The sequence below is a fragment of the Falco naumanni genome, chromosome 11 (genome assembly GCF_017639655.2).
Source record: "Falco naumanni isolate bFalNau1 chromosome 11, bFalNau1.pat, whole genome shotgun sequence".
Lineage (NCBI taxonomy): Eukaryota > Metazoa > Chordata > Aves > Falconiformes > Falconidae > Falco > Falco naumanni.
In genome coordinates, this window is record NC_054064.1 from 5,663,375 (window position 1) to 5,689,637 (window position 26,263).

The 26,263-nt window shown below is 50.3% G+C and overlaps 1 protein-coding gene and 2 long non-coding RNA genes across 14 annotated transcripts in view; 2 read left to right on the forward strand and 1 right to left on the reverse strand.

The window, feature by feature from the left end:
• Nucleotides 1-155, forward strand: part of LOC121095457 — a 42,689-nt gene extending 42,534 nt beyond the window's left edge. For both annotated transcript variants that reach the window (XR_005830103.1, XR_005830104.1), the window contains one exon: nt 76-155. This is a non-coding gene — a long non-coding RNA (uncharacterized LOC121095457). The remainder of the gene's footprint in view (nt 1-75) is intronic.
• The window catches only part of TNR (tenascin R), an 81,287-nt gene that overhangs the window by 29,899 nt on the left and 25,125 nt on the right, over nt 1-26,263 (reverse strand). For both annotated transcript variants that reach the window (XM_040610276.1, XM_040610277.1), the window contains exons 2-4: nt 3,576-4,131; nt 725-1,201; nt 5-268 (exon numbers count right to left, since the gene is read on the reverse strand). In XM_040610276.1, the coding sequence (XP_040466210.1) occupies nt 5-268; nt 725-1,201; nt 3,576-4,071 (1,237 nt within the window). In that variant the 5' untranslated portion in view covers nt 4,072-4,131. The remainder of the gene's footprint in view (nt 1-4; nt 269-724; nt 1,202-3,575; nt 4,132-26,263) is intronic.
• Nucleotides 202-23,834, forward strand: LOC121095458. 10 transcript variants are annotated; one of them, XR_005830110.1, is made up of 6 exons: nt 202-286; nt 1,534-1,657; nt 7,307-7,398; nt 10,281-10,460; nt 11,399-15,797; nt 15,878-21,152. It is a non-coding gene; the product is annotated as an uncharacterized LOC121095458 (long non-coding RNA). The 10 variants fall into 10 exon arrangements; XR_005830109.1 differs by lacking the exon at nt 202-286 and adding an exon at nt 1,151-1,238; XR_005830111.1 differs by lacking the exon at nt 202-286 and adding an exon at nt 22,417-23,834 and having other exon boundaries at nt 1,255-1,657; nt 15,878-21,046.

The following is a 26,263-nucleotide window of genomic DNA, read 5'->3' on the forward strand; positions in this document are numbered from 1 at the left end:
TTACTGGTCATCACCTTGGAGGTAACGGGGGTGCTCAAGACATCGCTGATGACTGCATAGATGCTGATGTTGTAGGCAACGCCTGGCTCCAGCTCTGTGATGGTGATGCTGCTCCAGTCCCCGGGCACCCGCTGCTGGAGCTGGGTGCCCCCTGGCCCCGCCGGCTGGTACGAGATGACATACTCGGTGGCTGCCCCGGGGCTGTCCCAGGTCAGCTCGATGGAGCTGTCGCTGATCCCCGTCACTCGCAGGTTTTCAGGAGGAGCCACTGATGGGAAGGGCAGAGGTAAGGAGAGCGTCAGGGTGTGTGTGGCTTATCCTCCCACCCAGCCATGGGGAAGGGTGTGTGGGTCTGCTGGTGGGACACGGGCATGGGCTTTGGGCTGGGGGTTATGTGCTGTCTGTGGTTGTATTCAGTGCTAGAGCAAGGCAAAGGCTCGGGAGAAACTGACTGCAGCTGCTGTGGCACCCAGGGTTTGCCACTGATGTTGGGATGGAACTTGCTGGCTTTTTGCTTGCCTCGCAAACCTTTGCCCATGGTGTCTCTGGGGACAGGGACAACAGGAAGGTGGTCAAACTGCGGGGCCTGAGCAGGTCCTGTGTGACATGCTCTGCTGGATGGGAGTTTCTCCCAGGCTTGATGGTGCTCTTAGGGGGCTCTGGGAACTCTGAAGCCCTTGCTCATACGTTAGGGTCTGGCTTTCCCCCTGCACGCCCCCACTACCTGCTGAGCAGTCCTGCCCTTCATAGCCTTCCTCGCAGATGCAGAGACCGTCCTGGCAGACCCCACGGCCGCTGCAGGCGTTGGGACAGTGCAGCCACCCACAGTCCTCCCCGGCATAGCCCTCCCGGCAGATGCACGTGCCGTTGGCGCAGTGGCCCTTCCCTGAGCAGTCGTGGGGGCACCGCAGCTGGGAGCAATCCTCCCCGGCGAAACCCTCCTCGCAGACGCACTCGCCGTCCACGCAGAGCCCGTGGGAGCCGCAGCCGGCAGGGCAGCGGAGCTGGGAGCAGTCCTCGCCCCCATAGTCGTTGTCGCAGATGCACTGGCCCTCCAGACAGACGCCGCGGCTGGAGCAGCCCCGGGGGCAGCGGGGCTCGGAGCAGTTGCTGCCCGCCCAGCCCTCCATGCACACGCAGCTGCACGACTCCAAGCTGAAGTTCCCGTGGCCGCTGCACTGCGGGGTGTAATCCAGCTGCCCTGAAAGGAGGCAGGACCGAGGGTCAGAGCCCACCAGGTGGGAGGTGGGAAAAGGTCAGCGTTGGTCCTGGGTCAGCCCCTCCATGGGCGGTGGGGAGGGGGGGAGACGTGTGGGGCAAGCATGGGATGACCCTCTGTCTGATTCAGCACGTCCAGCTCTGGGGAGCTGGTGGATTTAGGGCTGGCAGGGGCAGATTTGGTGATAGGGGCTCATGGTGGGGTTTGGGTGGGTCTCTAGGAGTTTGTCTGTCCCCTCGGGAGCGCTGGCCTCCATAGCTATGGGTGCCATCAGCCTTGTTGGGGTGCAAGTGCTCCCTTTGGTTTCTTTTCAGCTCAGCTCCCAGTCGATGGGAACTTCCCTAGACCTCTTACTGGGAAAAAGCCTTCCCTGGCCAAGCTCTCTGCACCAGCCGTGACTCCTGTTGTCTCCTCTCCACCCACTGTTCCTTTTTACAGGTGAGCAATCCCTGTCTGCTCACCCTCTATCCTACAAGAAGCCAGTATATACCCAAAGACATCATCTTCATCCCTATCCTGGAAAGCCTGATTAGCATGGAGCCATTGGCTTTGCACAAAATATCAGGGGTTTGGGTGTGCTAGGGTTGTGGGAAAGCAGGGAAAGCATGTGGCCACCATGGCCACCACCTCTTATGTCCCACTTTTATCCTCAGCAGGGTTCAGTTACATGCTGTGCCAGACAGACCCATTTGGGTTACCTTGCAGGATGCTTCCCATCTAAACTGCAAATACTGGGAATGACAATCAGGGTTTCTTCAGATCTCAGTCTCTAGTTAAGTTATCAAAAGGAGAGAGGATGCTTGTAAGTGTGCTGGAAGAGGGCGGCTTTCCCTGGGGAAACGCCTCGGGTGGTGGGGTGGGGATCCCGATCTCCTTCGCGGTGCGGTGAATTAAAAGCAGCTCCAGTAAAAATAAATGAAATTACTCCAGTTTTAGTTCAGTGCATCTGCGACTGGAGTGGAGACTCCACCGAGCGATGAATGTTTAATGGGACTGCCTGCCTTTCTGCAAGTAACCCAAATAGGCCCATCAGAGTTTCAAATTAATTCCTTTAAAACAGTTTTTTTTCCCACAGAGTTTCCTAGATGATTTTAACCCTTGCTTTGCACACACTGGTGGCACGTATGTGTGTTTTCTGTTTTGTCTTAATTATTAATGCAGCTGATGACTGTCACATGGGGGGGGAAGGGGGGGCTGTGGGCTGAGCCTGCGGCTGGAACGGGAGATGTCAGCCCGAGCCTCCCATTTTCTTCCTCCTCAACCCACACACCCTTGATCCAACCCTGTTGACCTGAGTGTGGGTTGCACCTATTTCATTTTAATGTGTCCTAGTTGGGGTACCACCAGAAAAATTACACTAGTAGCTGCAAAACTTTAAAAAAAGCACTGGGTACTGGGGGGAAAAGTTGATTTTGATTTTTCTTCCTCCCTGTTGTTGTTCTTGGCCTGAAAAGCAGGCCCTGGAAAGATGCCCTGCGGGGCTTTCCTTGCCTGGTGGCCTTTTTCTGCAAGGAGCCCTGGTGTGTCGGAGCCCCAAGCAGGGCTGGGCCGTGTGAAGAATGGATGCCCTTTGGGACAGTCCCTTTTACCAGCCTCCCCAAGATGTAAGGAAAACCATCACTATGATGGCTCCTGTGCTATCAAAATGCAGCCTCTAGCCCAAACCTTTCCTAACCCACCTGATTTCAGCTGCATGTTTCTTCCCTGGCTCTGAGGAATGGCCGTGGTGAAATGAGAGGCTCAAACCACAAATATTTCCATTCAGATGAAATATCCCATTGATGGTTTTGTGCCTTTGTAATAGGTTTTGTTTGCATCTTTCATGGCAACAGAAGTTATTCCCTGGATTTCTTACTCTTCTTATTTTTTTTAAACTCAGCTTTTCATACAGATTCACTCCTCCTACAGAGAAGATGAAGGGGTTATTGCCAGCTCCTGCGGTGCTGCCTTTAGCCCAGGGACAGCTTAGGAGAGCAGCAGCTCCGTCTCTCCTCCCTGTCCCAGGAGCGGTGGCAGGTCTCTAACAGCTTTGCAAAGACTGCAGGGCTGGGAGGTCACCCTGCCCACCCCTTGGCAGCTCTAATTTTGTCTGTAATGGGGCTGTAGCTCTGGCCATTACAGGGTTTCTGCAGCAAGCGGGGCATGGGGACTTGAGTGGCCAAATCCCTCCCAGAGGTTTTCCTGCCTCAGAGGACCTAAGCTGAACTTTTCCCCTAAAGCCGCAGCCACATCACAGGTGAACATGGGTTTCTCTCTGTTGCCACTCTGAGTGGCATCACCCGTTCTGTATTTATCTCTCCTGCCTTTTGCTTGAACCCTCAGTCCCCAGCGAGCGCTAACAGGATGGCATTACTACCTGTGGCTGCATTTTCTTGGCAGCAATTGGAGTTGCATTGGTCCCGGAGCATGGAGACCTCCCTCTCCAGCATCTCAATTCTGCTCAGCAGCTCCTGCAGGGACGGGAGGGAGGTGGAGCACTTGCAGGCCTGCTTGGGCAAGTTTATCCTGTGGGTGAAGGTGACCTGGCTCTCGCTGTCGGAGGTCTGCTCAGCGTATTCTGCCAGCCGGTCGTCTTCTGAACTCACCTCCTCGGCCGAAGACTTGAACATGGACGAGCAGCAGCTATCCAGGGGGATGTTGATGTTGTAGATGTGGTGGAAGACCATGGGCTGCTCTTTGATGGGTGGGCTGCAGTTGGCAAGGCCGCCTTCCTCATCCACCATCGGCCTCTTGGCCGGCTCTGTTGTCACCTCCACCCTGCACTCAAAAGGCTTGAGGATGGCACCCAGCAGAAGCAAATTGAAGCTGATGAGCACGTTCCTCAGGACCGAGTTTTCACTGTCAGTCCCCATTTTCTTGGGAGAGGGAAGAGCCTTCTAAGCCAGCTTTGGTCAGCCAAGCGCGGGGAGGACCTGGGGACACAGAAGAAAAAGAGCATGCTTGGTGTTAGCCCTGAAACTGTGCTCAGTGCAGAGAGGCAAGTCCTTCTGGGCAAAGCCATCCAGGGAGACGTGGGGCTGACTTGATGCACACTCAGTCCTGCTGGTGTTGATGGAACCTAAATCAACCCTACGTGGAGCCTGTGACCTGGGGGGACACCCTGCCATAGCCCTTGAACAGTGACAGAGGCAGATTCTTGTTGCTTTTTTTTTTTTTTGTGTGTGTGTAAGGAAACAGTTGATCTGGTACTAACAAAGCATTGAACAGCCACGTTTTCAGCAGAAACACCCTGCATGGGACCTGCCTTCAGTGCCAGATCAGTACAGTGTGTAGGGTCCAAAGGGTTAAAGTATGGGTGACAGTGACACATCCCTGCACTCTCCTTCGGTTGTCTCCTGTGCCCCAGGAGCTGCGGCCAGGGTTGCTAAGCTTCCTCCAGTAGCTATAGGAACGGTAGCCTTGATGTTAAACACCATTAAATTACAGGCAGGCTCCAGCTTGTTCAGGTCCACGCTCTGAGCAGACAAATCCCTCCCGTTAAAGTGGCTTCACACCCTGCCCATGCTCTGGATTACAAGTTAACCTTGCCTTGATTTGGGACAACACAACTTCTTGTTCTGGTATCGATCGCGAGCCCCTGGATGGTAAGCCAGCCTCCGAGAACCGCATTTATCTCCAGCCTGAAATCAGCAGTGCCAGCCCAGTTGTGCTGTGGATGGATTTGGCCCCATTACTCTTGCTGGGACCGCTATCTGCTGACCAATACTTAACTCCAAGTGGTTTGCCATGAGGAATCACCACCGGGTCCGTCACAGGACAGCACAGAGGCTGTGTCTGCAATGTCATTGCACCCAAAGATACTGTTTGCCTTGTGCTTTCCCTGCAGGCCAGGTGGGATTGCTGGAGTGTGGCTTCTCCTTGGGCACATTGTGCCATAGTTAGAGGCTCTCAGCTGAGCCCTGGCACTTGCTTCGGTGTCAGGACAGCTAATTAAAGATTTCCAGCTAATGGCTCAAATGCTTGATTGGATTTCTTGCAGCATTTTAGGATGGAATGTAAATCACCCTGTTTGTGGCTCCCTACCTGTGTTGCGTTTGTAGGACCTGGACTGGTGAACGCTGGAGATGTGCTTTGTGGTTCTTTCTGCACCAGCAGTGTAAAAGATGCAGCAGGCACGTTACATCTGGGCAACAGGCTCTTTAAAGTGCTGGTAAAAAGATGCAATGAGCTGAGGATTACCAAAACTCCAAGAAGTTGTGGAGTTTAGGTATTACTCAAAGCCAGGACATGCCTCTTGCAGTGTCCAGCCCTAATTCATAATTAACTTTAATAACTCTGGTTTTAGTCACATTAATAACTCTGTATTTAGACTGTAAGAGGGCTTAGCCATTTGTACAGGTTCAAAGGCTACAAATAAGCCCATAGGACTATCTGGGTTAAGAAGGACTTTAAACCTCAAGAACTTCAGAGGCCCGAGTGCTGCGGTGACGTGTTTGAATGGGACCTGCCTTGAAGGGCCACTACATGGAGAGCTGCAAATTGCCAACATCTGCCCACTGCAACATGAGCCTTCTTCTGGGACATCTGAGGGCAAAAGGAGATAAGACATCAACCTGATCTGACTCAGCTGCCTATTGCAGTAGCTCTGATACCAGTTGCTAGAACTGGGAAACAGAGGTGGAAAGGAGTGGCAGATTGAGTGTTCCCAGCAAGCTGCCTAAAGCCAAATCTCCCAAACTGCATTTAGTACAGACCCTGTAGGGTCTGGACTTGGGGTTTCACATCTGCCCCATGCGAGGACGTGCTGGTCATGGTGAGCAGAGGTGCAGGGCAGTGATGGATGCTTCCAAATTACTCATCTGGGATCTTCTCCAAACCATGGGAGCTGGTCTGGCAGGGTGGGTGCTCTCCCAGCCAATACTCCAGCAATTTAGTATTTGGGGTTTTTTTAGGGGGGTGTGGGAGAGGATAACAGTGCCGTGTTCGACTGTGATCCACAGCTGAGCCATGCTCGGGGCTGCTCACTGCATCTGACTGCTGGTATCTGCCAGTGCCATAATCCTGAGCAATTGCCCTCCCTTACTTGTAATGACTCTTCTCCTTCTGGAGCAACTCTCCGGCTCCCTGGGAAATGGTCATGCCTCCCCCCATGCCCTGTTGCTGGATGAAAATATTTGTTCACTGGTCTCTCTCCAACAATATCATGTTACTCCAGAAAATACAACTATTCAGCCACCTCACAGCATTCACAGGGTTGTTATCCCATATTACCACAATGTTTCTGCTGCACTTCTCTTCCTGGCTCCCTACTTAATGCCTGCTTCTTGTGAGCAGGCACCTGGGACTCCTTCGGTAGGATCTCTGTTTTTCTAGTGTTAGGAAAAGCAAGAAAAATAGAAATAACTCTGTGGCGGGGTGTTCTCCTCCTTCCCCTTGGCTGCCATGGTTGCTCTGGCCATGCTTGCAAAAGACAGAATGGAGGAGGGCGCTGGAGGTGACAGTGTGAGGGAGGGAGTGGGGTCGATGCTCTGTAAGAGGCGATTTGGGGCTGCACTCTCACACTCTGACCACCCAAATCCTCCTCTGCCTTCTGGGCTTTCCAGTGGCTCCTGGGTGGCCCTGGCTGACCCATGGAGAGACTTCTTGTCCCTGTGTAATGGGGCAACCGTGACAGGGGAAGGCACAGGGACTAATTAGCACCGGCTGCCTTTGACTGACTCGTCAGCATTCGGGGCTAACTACCTGCTCCTTGGCCTCTCGCTCAGCTTTTTTGTGTGTGCTTGGAGTGGAAGTAATTGTGGTGATGAGCCAGCTGCGCCGAGCTGGGCCAGAGCTTCAAAGCCAGCCTCCTTGCAGGATTACGGGAGCAGCTTAGACATGGGGAAATGAAATCCTCCCTCTCCCTGCTCTTCGGATCCAGCCTGGCTCGATACAGATGCCAGAGCCTGTTTATGAGCAGAACTGGAGCCGAGCGATGGGGGGAGAAGGGCTCTAGGTGGATGCAGGGATGAGGGAGTGGGAGATGGGTGGGTGGATAGAGTGGGGGGAGCAGATACAGGGTGGTGATCGCTCACGAATGACAGTGAGCAGGTTGGGTAGTTAACGACTCTCTAACCCATAGACTGAAAGCCATTTGTTTGCTGGTAGGAACTGCCAGGATCATTGATCTGAATCTCGTTATCAGTATATTCATCACGGCGGACACCGGTGGGATGCTGCCCAGCTCTCGTTTCTGAGCGGTAAGTCACGGCATCCCCCTCCAGCCCGGCTCAGAGCAGTGGCCTTGGGCAGGGGGTGATGCTGCGGGGGTGGTGGCATCCACATGGCGCGATGCTAAGGAAGCTTTCTGTTTTTTATTATTATTAGGAACAGGATCATGGAAGGAAAATAAATAAAGAAATGTAATCCTGATTGATTAGGTGCTGGATCAGGCTTAATGCCACTGTGTGGGCTCTTTTCTGTGAAGTTGTGAAAAGTCACCTGGTTTGGGCTGTCTCTGGCTCCAACCAGGCTGAATCCACAGGGTCCTGCAGGGCAGGAGGATGCTCTTTGGTGCCCTCCAACCCACAGCAGACCATCTGAGCCAGACATCCCTATTAATCCTCAGCTTCTTCCTGGAGGCTTGGGCTGACAGCTCTGAAGCTCTGCCAGATCTGTGGATGTGTTCCCAGGGTCTGTCCTCTCCATTCCCTATCTGGTCCTGCTTTGTCTCCTGCTCCTCCTGTCAATGATTTGCTTTTCCCTAAAGGACACCACCACCGTGGGCTTGGCAGTGGCGGGCTAGTGCTGGGATTTGGCTGGCGGGGTGCCGGGGCTGCAGGCATGGTCTGACAGCTCAAGGCTTGTCTGTCAGGGAAGAGAAGTTGCATTAATGTTCCTGCTTGAGGTTCCTCATCCTCCTGTCCTCCCAGCGCTTCCCAGCCCAGCTCATGCTGCCCATGGGCAGTGACAGAAGCATTAGAAACCACTGACTGAGCAAACAGATCCAGGACTATCTATTTTTTCTTTCTCCCTGTACAAGGAAAAAGAAGCAAATTTCTGTGGTCATCTCACATGTAAAATTAGTTGTGCTAGGGCAAATTTATCTGGGGTGCTTTTTAATCTTTTTTTTTTTTTTTTTAATTTTGCCTTCGTTGTCACCAAGTTCAGATAAAACTCCAAGCTGGTGGCATTCCTGGTGGCTTTGCTCCCTCTGTCTCTGGAGGTGGCCTTGGAAATCCTGGCTGGGGCAGCGAAGGCAGCTTTGAGCTTTGAGCCTGGCCCTTCCCTGGTACCTGATGGCAAAATCTTCTCCTTTGCTTTCCACTGGGCTGGGGCAGTGCCTCTCCGTCTGCTGGCTCCCAGGACAGGATAGTGGATCTCCAGTTGCCTCTGGCTTGAGGCTGCAGCTTTACTTTACCAGAGCTGGTTTCCCTTGGTTTGCTGTACTTTTTTTTTTTTTTTTTCACCCCTCCCTACAGTCCCCCAGAAACATGGGTGTTTGAATTAAAGTTTAAATGAAAGAGTTATTAAAGTTAATTACGAAGTTTGTCAGGTACTGAGCTTTCAGCTCCAAAGCATTTCAACTTTGGGGAGCTGTGAAAGAATCAATCTGCTGCAATTTCTGTGTGATGCTCAATAAAAATACACACAATATACAACTGAGAAAAATATTTGAGGGCTTTTGCCAAACATATACCACAGCAAAGCGTGCTCTTTCTTTCCCGAATGGCCTCTCTCCACCCAGGATTTGTGTCTTATGGGCCAGCAAAGGAAGAAATAGCAAAACCCTATTAAATCCACAGTGCATCCACCCCAATTATATATTTTCAGCTATTTTTACATTTTGCTGATGGGCTGTATCTGTGTGAGTGGCTCAGTGCTGGGCATGCAAAAGGGAACCTGCGTGCAGTGATGCTCAGAGCAGCTGTGCCGAGAAAGTTATTAATGATGTGGCAGCAGTTTTTTGGGGGGGCAGCTTCACCCAGAAATACAGCACCATATTCCCCAGCAGCATCTGCAGCCCCTTTTTTTATTGCTTAGCAATACGAATGTAACAAATGCAAACTGTGCTCCAGGGGCTGTTGCAGGGTGGGAGCACGGACATCAGATCTGCACAACAAGGATGATGCCAGAAGTGTGACTGCCAGCATTTGTTGGAGATAATTTAATATCTGGATGGTCCAACAATATTTCTATTTTCATGCCAGTTTTGGTGAATTGCTCTGGTTAAAAACAACCACCCTATGTTGCCTGGAAAGATGCTTGAAAAATTAAAGCATTTGTTTCTCCAGCCAGATATTGTTTATTAAAATATTTTTGAAGTCACTAAACATTGAATTGTTTTTGTAGTCACTAAAGGTGTGAAAATGAAGTGAATGTTTTTGTTTGGGGTGAGAAATATTTTAATCTACCCAGAGCACATAGAAATATATGTGTACATATATGCATTTCATGCATTTATTGCATTCTGCTTTTCCTGAACACTGGATGAACCACAGACCCTGCTTTTGGTGCAGATGGCAAATTGGAAAATCAGATCTATTTGGAGCTCACACCAGCATCCATCCATAATACCAACCAACAAACCATTGAGAAACGGAGTTCGCTGCCTGCTTCCCCAGCACAGCAGGAGCGGGCAGATATTAGCTGACACCCAGCGGTCCCCGAGCTGTGTCGGGGCTGGCTCATTGGAGCTGTGATGTGTTCCCTGCCAGAGCTCGGCTGGCAGGAGCCAGACCGCCGTGACGGATTTGCTCCCAACTGCTGCTGATGGTGGGAGCGAGCCCGGGGCATGGTGGTGCGTGAAGCAGGCAGGCGGCCTCGGAGTGTATTATTTGGGGTTTTATGTTGAAAAGTGTTGGAGGTTTCCCATAAGGCAAAAGACCCCCTGATGGACAGTTTTCAAGTCTCCCCAACCCCCCCCCCGTGGTACCCAAGCACTCAGTGCAGAGGGTGGCTGCTCCATGCTATGGCGAGATGCTTTGCTCCCACTGGCTGGGCTCACAGGGAAGGAAATTCAGCTCTGTGATGTCTCTGGTCAGCTTCCCACCATACACCTTCCATTCCAAAGGGACCACACAGCTGGCAAACCGAGGTGGATTGGAACCTCTGAAGTCCATCTCTGTTTTTTTCTTTTTAGACCTCCCAAAAGAGGCTGCGGTACTCGCTGGTTTAGAGCAACCCATCGCTCCCGTGCATCAGCATCGGTACTGGCTCTACGCTGAAATCGCTCCTGGGTGCCACAGTCCTCCAGCCATGGCAGGTGGGGATGTATGCACGGGCAGGCACACATCTTGCTTCTGCTTTGCTTTGTGATCTGGTGAGAAACTCTTGTGGTTTGCCCATTTCACTGGAAAGCACTTACGTTGCAAGTTGCTAACTGAGAAATAGTGGAAATAATTGGCTTAGCTCCTCAGCAGCTTGAAACTGCTGCAGATTCGGTGTCATTGAGGCTGATTTGCCCCAGAAGGACTCTCCTGAGCAGATGTAGAGATGCAGCAATGTCCTGCAGACCCAATTCCCTCCTGCAGCTTTCTGTAGGGAAGAGCACTTGCTCCCAGTTATTACTAACCTACTGATGTATAACTTGTCTGTTTAAAAGGGTTTTCCTTGCATTAGTTCCTTGGGCTTTGTGGCAGAATGCAGGTCCTTGCTACGTGCAAGCACACGGAGCCCTCTCCCTGACCAACCCCTTCTGCACCCTCTGCCTAACTGCAAACCTCGTCTTCCCTCACAACGCAGCCTGTTGCAGGCTTTTGGGAGAATTAAAGGAGATGGAAAGCTTCGAGGAGCAAAGCATCCTGTCTCCTCATAACACTGGTTAGCTGAAGGTCAGACCTTGTGGACTCATGGGGTTGGAGCTGAGGACCAGCAGGTGACACCTGCATGGCGCCGGAGAAACCCAACCGAGTCGTTTCAAGCCGCCACCAAGCAGCCCTCAGAGAGAGAACGATTTTCACCCAACTGACTAATAACATATTTAAGGATGAAATACTTCGATGCTTTTACCAGCGTTCCCTAACCATATGTGGAGGAAGAAATCTATAGTTCCCCCCAACTGACTGCAAATGCTGCCAGCTTAATAATTCATGTACGCCTCTATGATTGCAGCCTACATTATATCTTGCTTTCATTACATATTCTTTTATTCAATTGCCACGACATATATCAATAGTCTCTATAAGCTCCCACAGGAAAGCAGGCAGTGGCTTAGCGCAAAGGTTTTGGGGGAATCTCATTTCATTTTCCCATTAACAGGTACAGCCGGGATGCAGCGTGTCTGGCTTCACATCGTCTCGTTCAGCCGCTGCCTCCGACCTGCTCCCCTGTGAAGCCCGGGGAGTCACCAGGCTAAGTCTCATTTTCACAAGGGTGCCAGCTCTAATCCAAGCCCATCCCAGCATTTTACTGAGCAATTTGTGACGCTGCCTGTCTTAACTTATATATATATTTTCAGGCAGCGGCAGGTACGTTATCAGCTCTCCCTTCAAAGCGACTGCGCTGAACCACACACCATGAAAAACACTTGCTCGGTGCAAAATTCACTTGTATGACCAGCTTGCAAAGGTGGACACCTAACCGTGCAATGAAAGCCAAGGTGGATGCCTAATTTTGTAATAAAAGCTGTTAACAGTGGGCTTGGGCAGTGGCCTGGCTACTGCCCGTACCTCTTTGCTGTGACCGGCCCCAGCGCTCCGTGGGTGATGCTGAGATGCAGGTGCAGACTGCAAACCCACGGTGCAGCATGTCATGGCTCATGGTTAGATGCTTCTCTCCATCCTTTAACACCAACATGGTGTCCGGTGTCCTGCAGGAGGGTGACATGTGCCCTTCTGGGTCTATATGTAACACCCCAGTCAAGTGGCACCTGGACTCCCAGGTCCTAATGGGAGTCGCTGGCTGCTAAAGCTGAGCCCTTCCGTGCCTACTTACAAGGCTGGATGTGTGATTTGAGTTGTGGCAGGTGAATATTTCGTAGCCCAGCTCTCTGAGCACTAAGATTTGATGTCTGTTGGAGATGGCCTCGCCTGCCCCACTGCTGGGACAGCCCTGTCCCTTGGGACTCCCCACCCATGAAGGGTCATCACGTCCTGCACTACACAGCATATATTTACTCACACTCAGTTATGAAATAAATCCCCCCTCAGCAGCCCTCTCTGTTGCAGAATGGTTTATTTAATCCTTATGCAGTGTCTCTGGGAGTTACAGCAGTTTTACCAGGGAGAGCTTGGGGGCAGAGGCTGGGGTGGCTCCTGCTGCTGCTCTCCCTTGCATCACCGTTTGCCCATAATGATGCTCCTGGGGGTATCGCTCCTGCCCCATGCCCAGGGAGAGATTAAACTGCTAAAGGAAGATATTGGGATGGGGCCAGGCCTTTCTGAGATGCCACCATTCAGCGTTAAAGCTGTGCACGCATTTCTGAGCCCCACGACAGCCGCTCTGCCTGCCCTGGCGGCTCCCGGAGCTCCACCGGAGATGCTTGGAAGCCGTAAAGGAGGAATTAGCTGTAATTATGGAGCATTGCAGGGCGTAAACACCCTCTAAATCCTCTTTAATTACGTGGCAGTACTTAATTACACGGCAACTGGAATGTAAGCGCAAAAATAAATATGATTTCAGTTTTATCTTCAGCAGGGGCACCAGTAATTAATTTTGGAGGGTAACGTAGGACCCAGCTGAATGTGGGCATGGTGTGGATCCTGCAGGCACAATACTGCAGAGGTGCTGCTGCCCAGGACAGTCAAATCTCCTTTCTCCTCCCTCTCTAACAGCCATGGCTTTGCCAACCCTTCCCACTCCCCCCTCAGTGGCATCCCACTTTCTGCCCATCCATGCATAGGCAGTCAGGGTGGTGATCCTCCCGGTCATCCTCCAGCATGGGGAAAACCAAGCATGAGAGCCTCCACGGTTAATTGGTCCCGCCTCAATTATGCTGTGAACTCACAGCCCATAACCAGCGGGTGGGATTCGGATTGTTCTCAGCTGTGGGCACGAGGCTTTTTTTTTCCCGTTTGCTCCCAGCACTCAGCTTGGGTGCCAGCAGCAAGCCCTCGTGCTCGTGTAGCCGATGCTTGGCTGTCATGTTGCATTAGAGTCTACGAGTCAACCCGGACCTCCTCAGGGCTTAGTTGAAGCAAATGAAAACGGCCCAGCTTGGGATGCTCCATCGCCAAAATGCTGCCACCCATTACCCCTGCCACAGATTGAGCATACGGTGCGATGGAGATGAAGGAGTGTGCGATGAAGTAGAAAGTCATGTTGAAGAAATCTGATGTGCTGCAACCTCCATTGCCCTGTATAATCTCTGAATGCTGCCGGCGCGACCACGTTTAAATGGATAACAGCACTGCAGACCAGGAGAGGAAAATCCCTGCTATTATCACGGCTTTTTTTAACCATAATTAGGGGATTGCTGCATTTTTCCCCAGGAACTCTGAGCAAGAGCACCCAGGAACTCAGTTTGCTTTCAGTGAAAGCAAAGCCACCTGCTGAAGTCAAATGAGCACAGTTTTTTTAACTTGCTTTTTGGTTTGCCTAGTCATTTATACCTGACCCGAAGTCAGGGGAATGGAAAAGAAATGCTCATCTGGTGTGTTTTTGCATTTGTTTTCCCCCCACATGTGTATTTTTACACTGCGGGGATGAAGCAGAGGTCAGGGCCATGTGATCAGGGTTGTGCATGCTGTGGCTTTCCCCCTCCTGCTTTATAACGCACCCCCCCTCCACTAGAAAAAATTCAGATTTTCCTTGCTTTTTAATATGTTGCTCAAACTAAATCACATCTTACAGCTGATTTACACGCATATGCAACCTGGCAGGTAGCAGCAGGGTTTGTGCTGTTCGAACCCTCCAGTAATTGATATTTTCTACTCCCCTTCCCACTGTCATTTCACCCAGAATATTCAGAGCAGCAGTAGGTACTTGTGCAATGGATTTGGGGCTGGAGCAAAGTTGCTGCGGTGGGGCTGGCTGATGATTTTGCTTGGGCAAAGCTTGTCCCAGGCCCCTTTTGGTGACCTACAGGGTCTCCTCAGGAGGGGAACAGCCTTGCAGCAGTGACCACAAGGAGCCTGCAAATGTTTTCTATCATTTCCCATTGAAAAGAGAGCTGAAGGGAGCACGAGAAAGCCAGAGCGGAGTAATGAATTGTGGTCCTGCTGCAGAGACTTCATTTGATAAATAATGTATATAGAGTTTGCAGTAATAACTGTTTTTTTCTGACCCAGGCAGCTGGTCTGGGTTTGACACATCCTGGATGTATTCCTCCTTCCAGGTGGTGAATGGGATGACGGGTGCTTGCTCCCGCAGAAGGGAAGGCAGGGCAGGCAGTGACAGGCTCTGTTGTGTCAGATAGGTTAATCTGGGGCTTTTCTCACTTCTGATGAGCCACACGTGTGTGTACGGAGAGGAGGCAGCATTTCCAGGCACTGCAGGGGGAAAGAGATGCACTGGTGGTGCTGTGTTTAGGAAAGCTCCCCAGGTTAATGCGTGTCAGGGACATATGGCCAAGAGGAGACCTATAGCCCTGGGTTGGTGCACGCGTACCCACCACCCCAACACCAGGATGCTGCACCCTGACCTACCCACCAGCCCCAGTCCAGCCTGATGCTGGAGATGTGGCTCCCCCACCCCAGGACAGTGCCCTTCATCCTTCCCTTGGTAGGGACGGGTCCTCCTCTGAAACATCTTTTTTGGCTGCAAGCATGCTTCCCAAAGAGCACGTGGCATTGCCCGCAGGTGGATCCCCCAGGAAAGATGGGATGTTGGAAATGACCAGCTAAATCACCCCTGGTCATCCTTGTGCAGCGCTGGGAGCGAGGATTTCCCTTTGCAATCCGTGCTGCTGTTACAACGGCGTTACGTGAGGCGGTCGCATCCCCTCCTCTCCCCAGTTTGCCATCCCTTTGACCCTAACAGCCATAGCAGGGGGACAGCCCAGCCAGTGGGTTTGGCCCTTGTCCTCCCTCTTTTGACATCTCAGGATGTGGAGGTAGGAAAATAAGGGCTGCAAGTGGGTCTCTTTAGGGAGCCAAAAGAAAGGGGAGAATTCCCCCCTGCCTCTCTGCCCTGATGCTCTTAAAAACTGCTTTCACAACAGCTAAGAAAAAAACGTGCACCTTCCCAAAGAACAAGCTGAGACTCCAGATTGCTTAATATTCCAGGGGCTCATTTTTGGGCTCTGGAAAAAGGGCAAGGGGGGATAGGGGAGAGGAGGACTGTGATCACCCACCCAGCCTTGGATGCCACGGTGGTTCAGGGCTCTCCTAAGCCTCGAGAGCCTGTCTGCCCCAGGTAGCGAGAGGGGCTCACAGGGGTAGGACAGAGCTGGGCTGGGCTTTTAGGATGGGAACCCTCTACAACAAGTAATGCTGAGATGTGCAGTCCAAATCCCAGATTTCCTTAGGTTATACCTTCCTGCCAGCTGGGGTAGCTGCCACAGACACGTCTGGGTCTGAGGAGCTGGCTGGGTGCCTGCACAGACCCCCCAGTGCCTCTGGAGGAATATAAAATGGCTTTAATCAAGGTACGCCAGAAATAATATTCTTCAGTCATTTTTATAGCAGGTCTTGAAGGCTTCTACTGGAGCGGTTTGGTTAAAAATAGACTTGCTTCTGTTGTACTTTGGCGGAAGACCTGGGCTACCGTATTAACGAAGGTGAGCGGGAAAATCTGTATCTCTCCCCATTTTACATCCCTGGGGAAGAACTGGAAATAGCCTCAGCGCTTTTGTTGCAGGGAAACCCAAGATCCTTGGGAAGGGAAAACAGCTGCAGTCAATGTGGGCTTGCACCAGCCAAAGATCTGAGTCAGGTTGGGGTTTTACTGCCCTATAATAGGTAAGTACCTCATTAAGGAGTGGATATAAGTGCGGAACATAATTTCATTGAGCCTGGAGCTGGTGCAGGGCATGGGAGCTTGGAGGCAAGCCCACTGCTTTGTGATGTTTTTTAAGCTAGAGCTTGGTTTTGCTCGCTTTAGTTCTCCCACTAGTATTGTAAGTGTTGGGGTTAGACAGTTCACCAGCGAGCACTTAAAATCAATTTTAAGGCTGTTTTTATGCTGAAGAACTGTGTGGAGATGTAAGACTCAGCATGAAGGAGACCCCTTCAGGCCTGTGACAGGCAGTGATGTGATATAACCCTTTTCATGGACGGGTCAAAATTCATCTTCAGGTTGACTTCTGTGGTCCCCAATGTCCCAGAATGCTGGCTCAGCACCTCGTATTTCGGAGACTCTGACAATCTCTAAGCCAAAATTAACCACAGTCAGTTGAAACACACTTCTGTGCCTGCCTTTGCTGCCCTCCTTCACTTCTTATGGAATGGATAGATAAATAATGATAAATAACACGCTGCAGCCATCCGAGCAGGGCTTGCTGAACTGAGAAACGAGATCACTTGGGCAGCAATTGCAGCACTGTAGGAAGACGAGAAACAGCCAAAAAATATTTGCAGAGTTGGAGCGTAGCAATTTGAAAGCAAGGAATTATTGGCTGCAACCTATTCCTGCAGAAAGTGAGGAGCAAACGCCCCTTGATGCCTGCTGGGAGCAGGACAGCCCTGTCAAATTAGGCAGACTCAACCTGCTAATTGAGTTGGACATGGACTGCTTCTTATGCACTTTAAACAGAGCAAATAGGACAGTGTTCAGTCTTGGTGTATGGCTGGACCTGGCCTCTCCCTGGCTACTCCCACCCACCACCAGCCTGCAATGGGCCATGCGATGAGGGCTACACAACTGCAGTTTTCTCTTCAAAATCAGAGGCATTTTTTTAGGCACTGTGGTGTCTCCACTACCTGTAACTCCAAGCTGTGGCTGCTGAGCAGGGCAGGGAGGATGGCACTTCAGAGGATGGGGCTCTTTTGTTGAGTCTGGAAGCTAGGCATCCCTCGAAAACTGCTGGTGAGGCTACCAGCTGGGAAGGCTTGAGATGCATCATGGTAAGACTGGTGGGACCTCTGTGGTTCTAATGAAGTTCAAATTGTTGCAGTAGGAGAAAGGGGTTGAAGCTTTTGAGAGATTTGTGCAAGAAGCTCTGCATGGGAAAATGAATGGGAAACAGCAGAAAACACTCTATTCACTCAACTGGCAAGGCAAGGATCCCACCTGGGAACAGGCTTGGGTGGTTCCTTGCTGCAAGGAACAGATCCACTGACATTTCAGGGTGGTCCTCCTTGAGAGGGGGACAACAACTTGCACATGAGTATGATGTCCCCAGCTGGGTTTTGTTGTGGGTTAGGGCATCCTTCTGGAGTAGGTCACCATGAGGCTTTCAAACAGGCTTGTGTTCTGGCACAGCCATTTCCATTTTGGAGCAATTGTTTTACCTTTTGGGATATAATTCATTCATTTGATGTGGCTGAGTGGATAGGGTGGGCGGCAGCAGTCAGGCATTTCACCCCCACCCTGACCCTGGCCATGCTCTTTTGCCATGGATACATCTTGCTGGTGCCACTGCTGCTTAACCCCTTTGAAAAATGGGGATAACATAGGGCTAGCTCCCTATGAAACGCTGAGATGACAGCCTAATGGACAGTACCATGAGCTGGTGGAAATCCGTTTCTCTGCAGAGGTGCCAGTCTAATTTTCCACTCTAGATAGATATTTAATTACCCAAAGTCCTTGTACTCTGGTGGGATTACCTATAGAACACTTCTCTTCCACAAAGTCCAAAATACTCCGCTAAAATGCATGTGAGGAAGGGAAACAGAAAGCCTTGTAACAGACTTCTCAGACGTGTGCTCAGCTGGGCAGGTGACAGGGACAACTCCACTGCCAAAACTATGGAAAAAGATTAATTTTACAATCTGGTCACACTGAAATTTGGGTGGGTTCTCTTCCTATCTTGGCTGGCCTTGCCAACCTCTAACATGGTGTTTGGCTGGTCTCTAGGAGATAAAATTGAGCTGTGATGTCTCTGATACCTCATTTTCTTTTTTAAGTGAAGTAAGTAGAAAAGAATGTTCTTTTAACACAAAGCTTGGCTGGAAGATCAATAGCAGCTTCACATGTATTTTTGTCTAATATTTGGTTTTGCAGGGCTCTGGGAAAAAAAAATCATGTTGCTTTTCATGCAGCACGTGGACGTGACGAGCTCTGCTGCCAGGTTCTGGGCTTTCATCACAAATTGCCTCCTTGGACTGAGACCAACACCATGTGGCCAGGGGCAGGCAGCAAGCCAGGGCTGGGAGTGCCCGTACTCAGCTCAGATCTCCTCCTGCCCAAATAGGTGGGTGCCCTAAAGCCAAGGCATGGTTGGTGTTTCACCTGTGGTGTTCTGGTGTGCCTTGCAGAAGGGCTTTCACTCATTACGGCTTGTACGGTGCTGCAGGATGCTCCGATGGAAGGTTTTCTGATTGCAAGTCATTATAATCATTCTCATATATGATTATGTTTCCTGGCAGGGGATCTAGTCTGCTAGATACACACCTGCCTTGGCTGTTCTGGAGAAACCAAAGGAATGCCAAGTGTTGTTGATAGTTATTTTGAAATTCCATCTCCTTCACCCTGTGTTTCTCCTTTCTAAAGCTGTTGCAGCTCTCACAGGTGAGATGGCTAATTACAGGGGTGGTACCAGCCATAAGTAATTAGGTTGGCTGATCAACTCCTTTTAGGTCCACGTGGCTCTGCTGAGTTCTTGCTTGTTTGTATCAGCTCAGGAGCAGAGTATCTATGATAACAATGGGGCTGGGGGTTTTGTGGCGTTGGGTGGACACCAAGTGTGGTTAGTGATGCTCTAGATAGATAGGAGATATAGCTAAGAGGGAGAAGAAAGGGAGCTGGCTTTTTCTGTAAGGACTGTGCTTCCATGAGGAACATGGAAGTCTGGTGGGGTGCCCGTGGCAGTGCTGCCTTTTGATACCGGGTGGAAGAAATACCAGAAGATCCTGGAGTGCTACTTCTGTCTTGTTCCAGTATGTGCATTAACATGCTGTTGCTCTGCCACGTGATGGCCCCTGAGAAGCCTGAACGTTGCCTGTGGCCTTGGAGGAGGAAACACATTGATCTTCTGTGACCTGAGTCCTGTGCTCTGGAGTTCAGGTGTGCTTGTTGTGTTGATTTTTCTGCAGTTCTTCCTTCTCTACAGTGTGTGCCCTGTGTGGTCCTCTGTGTCTCATGCATATATAAAGATGTAAACTTTCTCTTTTTTTGATGTAAACTTTTTTTTTTTTAATGTGTGGTGGATCCCTTGCTCTAAGCAAAGTTGGGATGCTAAATGGGCCAAGCAATTAATTGTAAGGAAAGCCACGTGTTTGGAGGGGGTTCAAGTATTTTCTTTAAGTATTTACACCCTGAGAAGAATGCTATTTAAAAATAAACATTGAATCTTAAGCTCCTCAGAGCTGGCTCTCAAGCATAGGGTGGGAAGGTCTCATTACCTCACCTGGCTCCCTGCCCTGTGTTTCCTATCAGTGGGTTTGAGGTGGGCTTGGTTCATGCCAGGACTTCCCTGTGTGCCCAGGTGATGCTCTGGCTCTGAGCTGCTTTGGTATCTCCTCTGGGCTACTCCTGCAGCTCTGAGCCTGCCAGTGCCTGTCACAGGCTTTTCTACCCCTCCTGGGTGACCCACGAGCCTTCCTGCCGACCTAAACATGGGCGCCTTGGAGCACACAGACTTTAGCATCATCTAAACCAAACTTGGAGAACAGCTGAATGCAGTAAAATGCTCTTTGTTTGCAAAAGCCAGGAGGCACAACTGTTTCTTTTTAAAAAAAGAAAGATCAAGGGTTTGTTCTGGTTTTGAAATTTTGCAGGTAAATCAGTGATTTCCAGAGTAATTAGAGCACACAGCCCTGAGCTGGCACAGCCGCAGCCAGGGTTATCCAGCGGGTATATGGTTTTTATAATGGCCTTCTGAGGGTTTTTAAAATTTATTTGTCTTTAGACAAAGCTGTTCTGCATTTGCTGGGTCTGAGTGAAAACTGCTGGAAGAGCTGGTCAGACAGTGAAGGTGGGAGCACCTCTGGAAAGCATCTTGGGATGCAGTGCAACCACGGGCACAGGGACAAGTGTCTTACAGGCAGTGGGGAATCAGTCGATGCTCTGTGCCTGCTGCCCTGCTACCAGTGCAAAAGGGCTGCCCTTGCTTGGGGTTACTGGTTACACTGGAAACCTCTGCCCTGAGCAAGTTAGGCAAATGTAATCAGTGTGCCCTAAGGCTTCTTCTGAGTGCTTTGCTTGGAGATTTGCCTTGGGAAGTGATGAGTGTGGCTCTTAAAGCTGGAAGAGAGGTCTCATTCCAGCTAGATGCAGTGCATCTGGATGGGGAGAGCTGCTGGATGCTCGGCTGTGGAACTGCTTCCCTTCAGCTGCCACGCTCCCTCTCCCTGAACTGACTTAAACCCCCATCAGCAACTTAAACTCTGTTTTTTCCTTGCTGGGTATCATGTTTTGCATTTTTGCTAGACTAAAACCATGGGATAATGCTTCCGTACGTGATTATAAACCTGATCGAGCCCCCACTGAAGTACCTGCTTTTCAGAGGAGCTTAAGTAATATTTTTTCAAAAGCACTCCAGTGACCTTTGAATTCCCATGGAACACTTGAGTACACGCAACCTGAGGCTTCGGTGTTACAAATCCAACTCTGAAAAAGCCTGGAGATTTATTTGTGGCGGTGAGAGATGCACGTAGGCTTTGGAGACATGGGAGAGATGATGACTTGTTACCTGACTCTGGAAATGCTTCAACATCGGACTGTGGCCATGGGTGCACCCATGGTGGGTCCATCCATCCCGCAGCAGACCTGCTTATGCAAGTTCATGTTGAGCTAACTCTGAAAACAAAGAGTTTTGCTAGTTTGGAGAGCCCAAAAAGCTTAAGTAGAAAGTGCTGATGTCAACAGGGACCATTCATCTGACACTTATCCAGTGGCTCTGCTGTGCTTGCACACCTCTGGCTTCAGGTGTGTAGTGATGTTCTTGTTAGCATAAGGTTTTCATAGGATGGCTTGGGTGGGAAGGGAGCTTTAAAGGCCATCTAGTCCAGCCCCTCTGCTATGGGCAGGGACATCTTCAACTAGATCAGGTTGCTCAGAGCCCCATCCAACCTGACCTTGAATGTTTCTAGGGGTGGAACATCTGCCACCTCTCTGGGCAACCTATGCCAGTGTTTAGGCACCCTCATAAAAAAAGAAAATTCTTTCTTATAACTACTTTAAATGTTTTGGGGTTTTTTTTTTCTAGGGGGTGGGGATAGGTGAAGGAAACTCACCTGCATTTCATGTCAGCCTTTCTTGGCATGTTAAAAAATATTTTTTCTATCTTCTATGACATCAGGAACTTAAATAAAATCTTAAATGTCCATTAAAGTGTATCAGTTGTGGAAGTCCCTGCTTTCCAGGGCTGGGAGGCAGTACTGTGGCTGCTGGAAGGAGCCATCCCATATTGCAAATTGCACAGAAAAATGGGACCTGGGACAAGTTAAGACACTGAGGGAGCAAATCTGATCACAGGCAATAGGCAACGTGTCTGTGAGGCCTGTTGAGGGCAGTGGAGCATCCTGTGGGCACTGCTCCAGCTCCTGGCTTCAGTCCGGGTCTGGCTGCTGGAGCAACGTGTTGGTTGGCAAAGGCAAACTGAGGCACATCAGAGCAGCTCCCAAGCCTGTCTGAAGTTAAGCTTCGTATGGTTTTAGTTGGAAAATGGCCTTGAAGCCTGAATATCTATTTTAAAGGAAATCTCTTGAGCCATGTTTCAGGGTAACTTGTTTTCTGAGTAACCTTATTCTGTTTAAGGGGAGGGCTGCAAAGCCAGGTTTTTGGTGAGTCTCGGGGTCCTGCTGCCAAACCAGGCTGGAAGGCTGATGCTAAGAAAACAGAGTGACCTTTGCAGAGAGCCAGATGCTACCCACGAGCTGAGCTTGCCAGGGGAGAATAAATTACCCAAATACGCTGCTCCAGAGAGCGCGGCCGAGCCTGCAGGGGAGGTGGCAACAGCACAAAAACCAAGGGATGTGGGTGAGGATTTACAGCGTGGTGGTCACAGCCTTATGCACCGGCTACCTGGGACTTGGCGTGGCCTTTTGGATGCTTCCTTTGCTTCATTTTTCTTTCCTCCCTAAAAATGAGGGCAGGAGATGGTGTCATGGGGAGCTCCCTCTCTGTTGTGAAATGCAGCTGATGTTGCTGCACACCCAGCACGTTCAGCCCAGAGCTGTGCTTCCAACCTCCTGGACTTTGCCATCTCCTCTCAATCTCAGTGTCCCCTGGGGGGCTCTGGAACAGGGCTGGAGCAAAGAATATAAATTTTTTTTCCTTTATAATTTTATTTTTAGACCCAACCCTGACTGTGCAATGTCAGGACTGCTGCTGCTTGCCTGAAGACTGACTCAGACTGGGCTGATGCCCAGGTGAAATGGCTCATGAATCCAGTCCTGGTGTTTGTCTGCTGTGGGAGCTGACATCATGGTCCTGGGCTCATCAGCAGTGTTTGGATGCTCTTCCCCCAGCTGCACATAAGGTATATCCTGGCACTGATAGGTGCTCTGCAGCCCCTGTGTCTCACTGGTGCTTTGCGCCATTCAGGTGGGGAAAATCATGTTCCCCAAGAGGCAGGGGTGGCCAAGGGCAGCCAGGTTGCCTTGGCTGTACCAGAACCAGCTTCTGTGGTGTCTCTACCCCATTCACACTGGCTGCAGGCAGGGTTGTGGCACAGCTGCCTGCACCCCTGGTATCTCTGCTTGGTGCTGCAGGCTGGTCATGGTGCTAGCAGGATGGTGTCAGGTCCCCAGGACCTTGCTGTGACATCTGTTTTATATTCCTAAGTGAGGAGGCTGCAAAGAGCATCCCTTGGAGGGGGTCTCTGTGTGTGACTGAGGTGACTGCTCAGCTTTAACCCCACTGAGGAGCTCGAAGCAAGAGATGTCACCCCACCATGTGTGCCACCATGCCACATTCCATGAGGGCACATGTAATGCTGCAGGACCTGGACAAGGCAGACCCATCTCTGCAGGACTCTTCCTTTGGATCAGAGGACCCCCCTTCTCCTCTTCTTCCAAGCTCTTCACCACAGCTCTCTCAGCAGATACCACGTCTCTGAGCAGTCCAAGAGTTGACAAGAAATCAAACGGCAACATTTTGGACAAGTAGGTGAAGTGAAAACTTACACCCCGGGGGAGGAGTGAATGCACACGCATCTGTGCAGGCACAGGGTGAGCAATGCCCATCATGGAAATCTACAGCAGTTGAGTGTACCTTCCCAGAGTTGAAAAGAGCACGTCTTTAATTTCTACAACACCAGCAACAAATCGATGTGGAGGCGACGTCGCCACTGGTGGCTTTGGCACAGTCATCCAGGAAGGCGAGGGGAAAGGAGAACCAGAGCTTGCAGCAGCCTGTTCCCACAGCAGCCAGTTTGACTCCCAGTTTTCACATGGATGCCAATAGACGATTTTTGCCCACTGCTTACGAATTGTTTTATAAAACACTCAGTCAAGACTTCTCACTACTCGGATACCACAGCAACGACAATGAAAACTTAATTTGTTTGCCTGGCAAACCCTGGGCTGAACATGTATATTTGGGTTCAGCCCAAAGCTGGGTCCTGGTGAGACCCATGAGCTCCTTGGCTGTGACATACCTGGATTTCATTCCAAACTAAATGACCATGGATGCCAAGTGTGCAGAGTCCAACTCTCAAATCCTTCTAAGACTTTAAGAATTAAAAAGAAACTATAACTTTGGGGAAACTTCACTTGAGTTTCATTTCCTGGCTTTTTTACCCCCTTGAAAGCAATACAGGGCTTAATAGAAAATGGCTTTCTTACAGGTTTTTGTGGCTCATGCTCTATGAAAGGGCAAGAATAATTCTCCCTGCCATAAAGAAAAACACATTGGATGGTTAAAGCCGCTATTAGAAAGAGCATCCCGAGCTATTAAATCCTGCAGGTTTCAGGGTAACTCCATTAGCTGCATTGCTATTGCATCCTGTAGGATTTTCCCCACAAGGTACCGTTTCTCAGGGAGCTAGAACAGTGTGCACTGACAGCTGGGCATCTACAGAAGCCAAAATAACACTGTTTCTTCTCTTGCATAATGGGAATTTTTATCTCCCTTTTTATTTTCTTTTCTCTCCAACTATTTCAGCAACATCCTGAGGTTATGCCCAGATGCTGATACCCTCACAAGCTTGGGCAGAGGGGAAAACACTGGAGAGATGCAGCAGGGCATGTGGGATGTTTATGGACTTTTTCCTTTGGCAGCAGGCTGCTGGCCTGGGTGGCTGGGCTTATGTGGGGTAAGGCTGCTGAGCACAGGGCATGATCAAAGCAAGCATGCAATGCCTGAAAAATTTGATTTTTTTTTTTTTTAAATTTTATTATTTTTGCTGTGCCTTTCCATGCTAACATGATCTCTGCAGGCTTGGGACAACCAGCTGTGGCTGGAGCCAGCTCCCTGGGGGATGACCATATGCTTATTACTGGTTTTCCATCCTCCTGCCACACTTCAAGGCTGACTAATCCCTCGGTAGTGGCAGGTTGTGTCCCTGTGATGAGGTGTGAGGATGCAATGCCATCAGGAGCTGGTCCCATTGCTGTAGAGACCCCAGTGCCTCTGGTCCCAGCACAACAGCTCACCCCATAGCACCAAGCCTTACTGCAGCCAGCGCTCACCCCAGCACCCAGGTTTGTCTTCCTGGCCAAAGTCACCTGCGTCACCACGGAGCCTGGAGGGGCTTTGGCTGCTGCCCAGAAGCTCTGAAGACACCAGACTGGGGGAACTTAGTGAAAAGAAGGTGGCAGAGAGCAAAAAGAGAGATCAGCCCTTACTCCATGGGGTTTCCGTTAACTAGGAAAAGAAGTCCTGCTCCGAGTCTCCCTCTCCAGCCAGCATCAGGTCAGCCTCAGTTTTTTCCCCCCAACCTTTACTGTAGTTCCTTGTCTTTATCTTGCCACCCCTAAAGGGAAATCACAGCTGCTAATCTGCAAATGTGGGGGGCTGGGCTGGGGGGACACCTCGCCTCTGGGCATTTCTCAGTGTGGATAATATTGTTCCTGCGCTTAAAGACCGGCTGAGCAGAGAGCTCTGCAGGAAAGCAGGCTCCAGACAGCTTAAACGCTTTATATTAAGGCCGGTGGACAAAGTGTTGATCCTTTCCAGCTCTGTGTTGCTGGTGCCTTCCCATGCACTATCACAGGTTTTGCATTTTTTTTCCCCTTCTGCTCTGGCTTTTTTCCAGGTTTTCCTCCTATATCAGGCAGCTGTAAGCAGCTCTGCTTCAAAATGACCGGCAAATATCCTGATCCCTTGAAATCCTCAGGCAAAACTCCTCCTGAGCTTCCTGGCCAGCCCTATACTGGAGATGAGGGACATCTTCCCAGTACAAACCTCCCAAGCAACAGCATGTGAAAGCCAACTCTTCCAGTTTTGCTTCAAGGCTCCATTGCCTTCCTTGGTCTCTAGGACATGAGTGCCCACAAATTTTCCAGCTTGTTATTTATCAGGGCTGGCATCGCTGATGATGACAAAAATGGGAGTTTTTCTACTAAATTCCCCAGGCAGCCAGAGCTGGTTAGTTATTAAGGGCTCTCTGCACAAGTTCATCCTGTAGCTGGGCAGTGTTTCTTTTCCAATTTGCCCTCCTATCCTTCACCCTCGTTCCCTGTTTTCCCTTTGGGAGACCTGTTGTAGAGTATTTCCCCCCACCCCCCCTATCTAGCAGAGTTTGATTTGGCAACCAGCTAGCAGAGAAAGGACTTGCAATTGCTTTGTCCTTTGGTGGGTTAGGTTATTGTGACTTGGTGGCTTTCTGTTGGGAAAGCGATTAAGAAGAAAAAGTCCCATCTGTACTGAAAATGGACTTTCCGTGATACAAAAATGTCCCTAGGTTATCTCCAAGGCTGGTACAATCTCCTGTATTCCTCTTTTTCCAGTTTTTTCACCCTTAATATATTTTTTTTATTAGCTCTTCTATTTATTTCACAGGTGCTTAAGCGTTTGAAGGACACTACTTCTCCCCTTCTTCTCGGACACGTGCAGATGGTACTTTAAACCCATTAAACTGTCTTCTGGAAGCAGGGGTGGAATTGCAAAGGTCTTGAGGAGTTCTGGGTGAAAATGAGCTGAGAGGTGGCCGGTGGAGACAGGCTCCCTGTCATCTTGGGTTGTGGGTGAGGAGTGGAG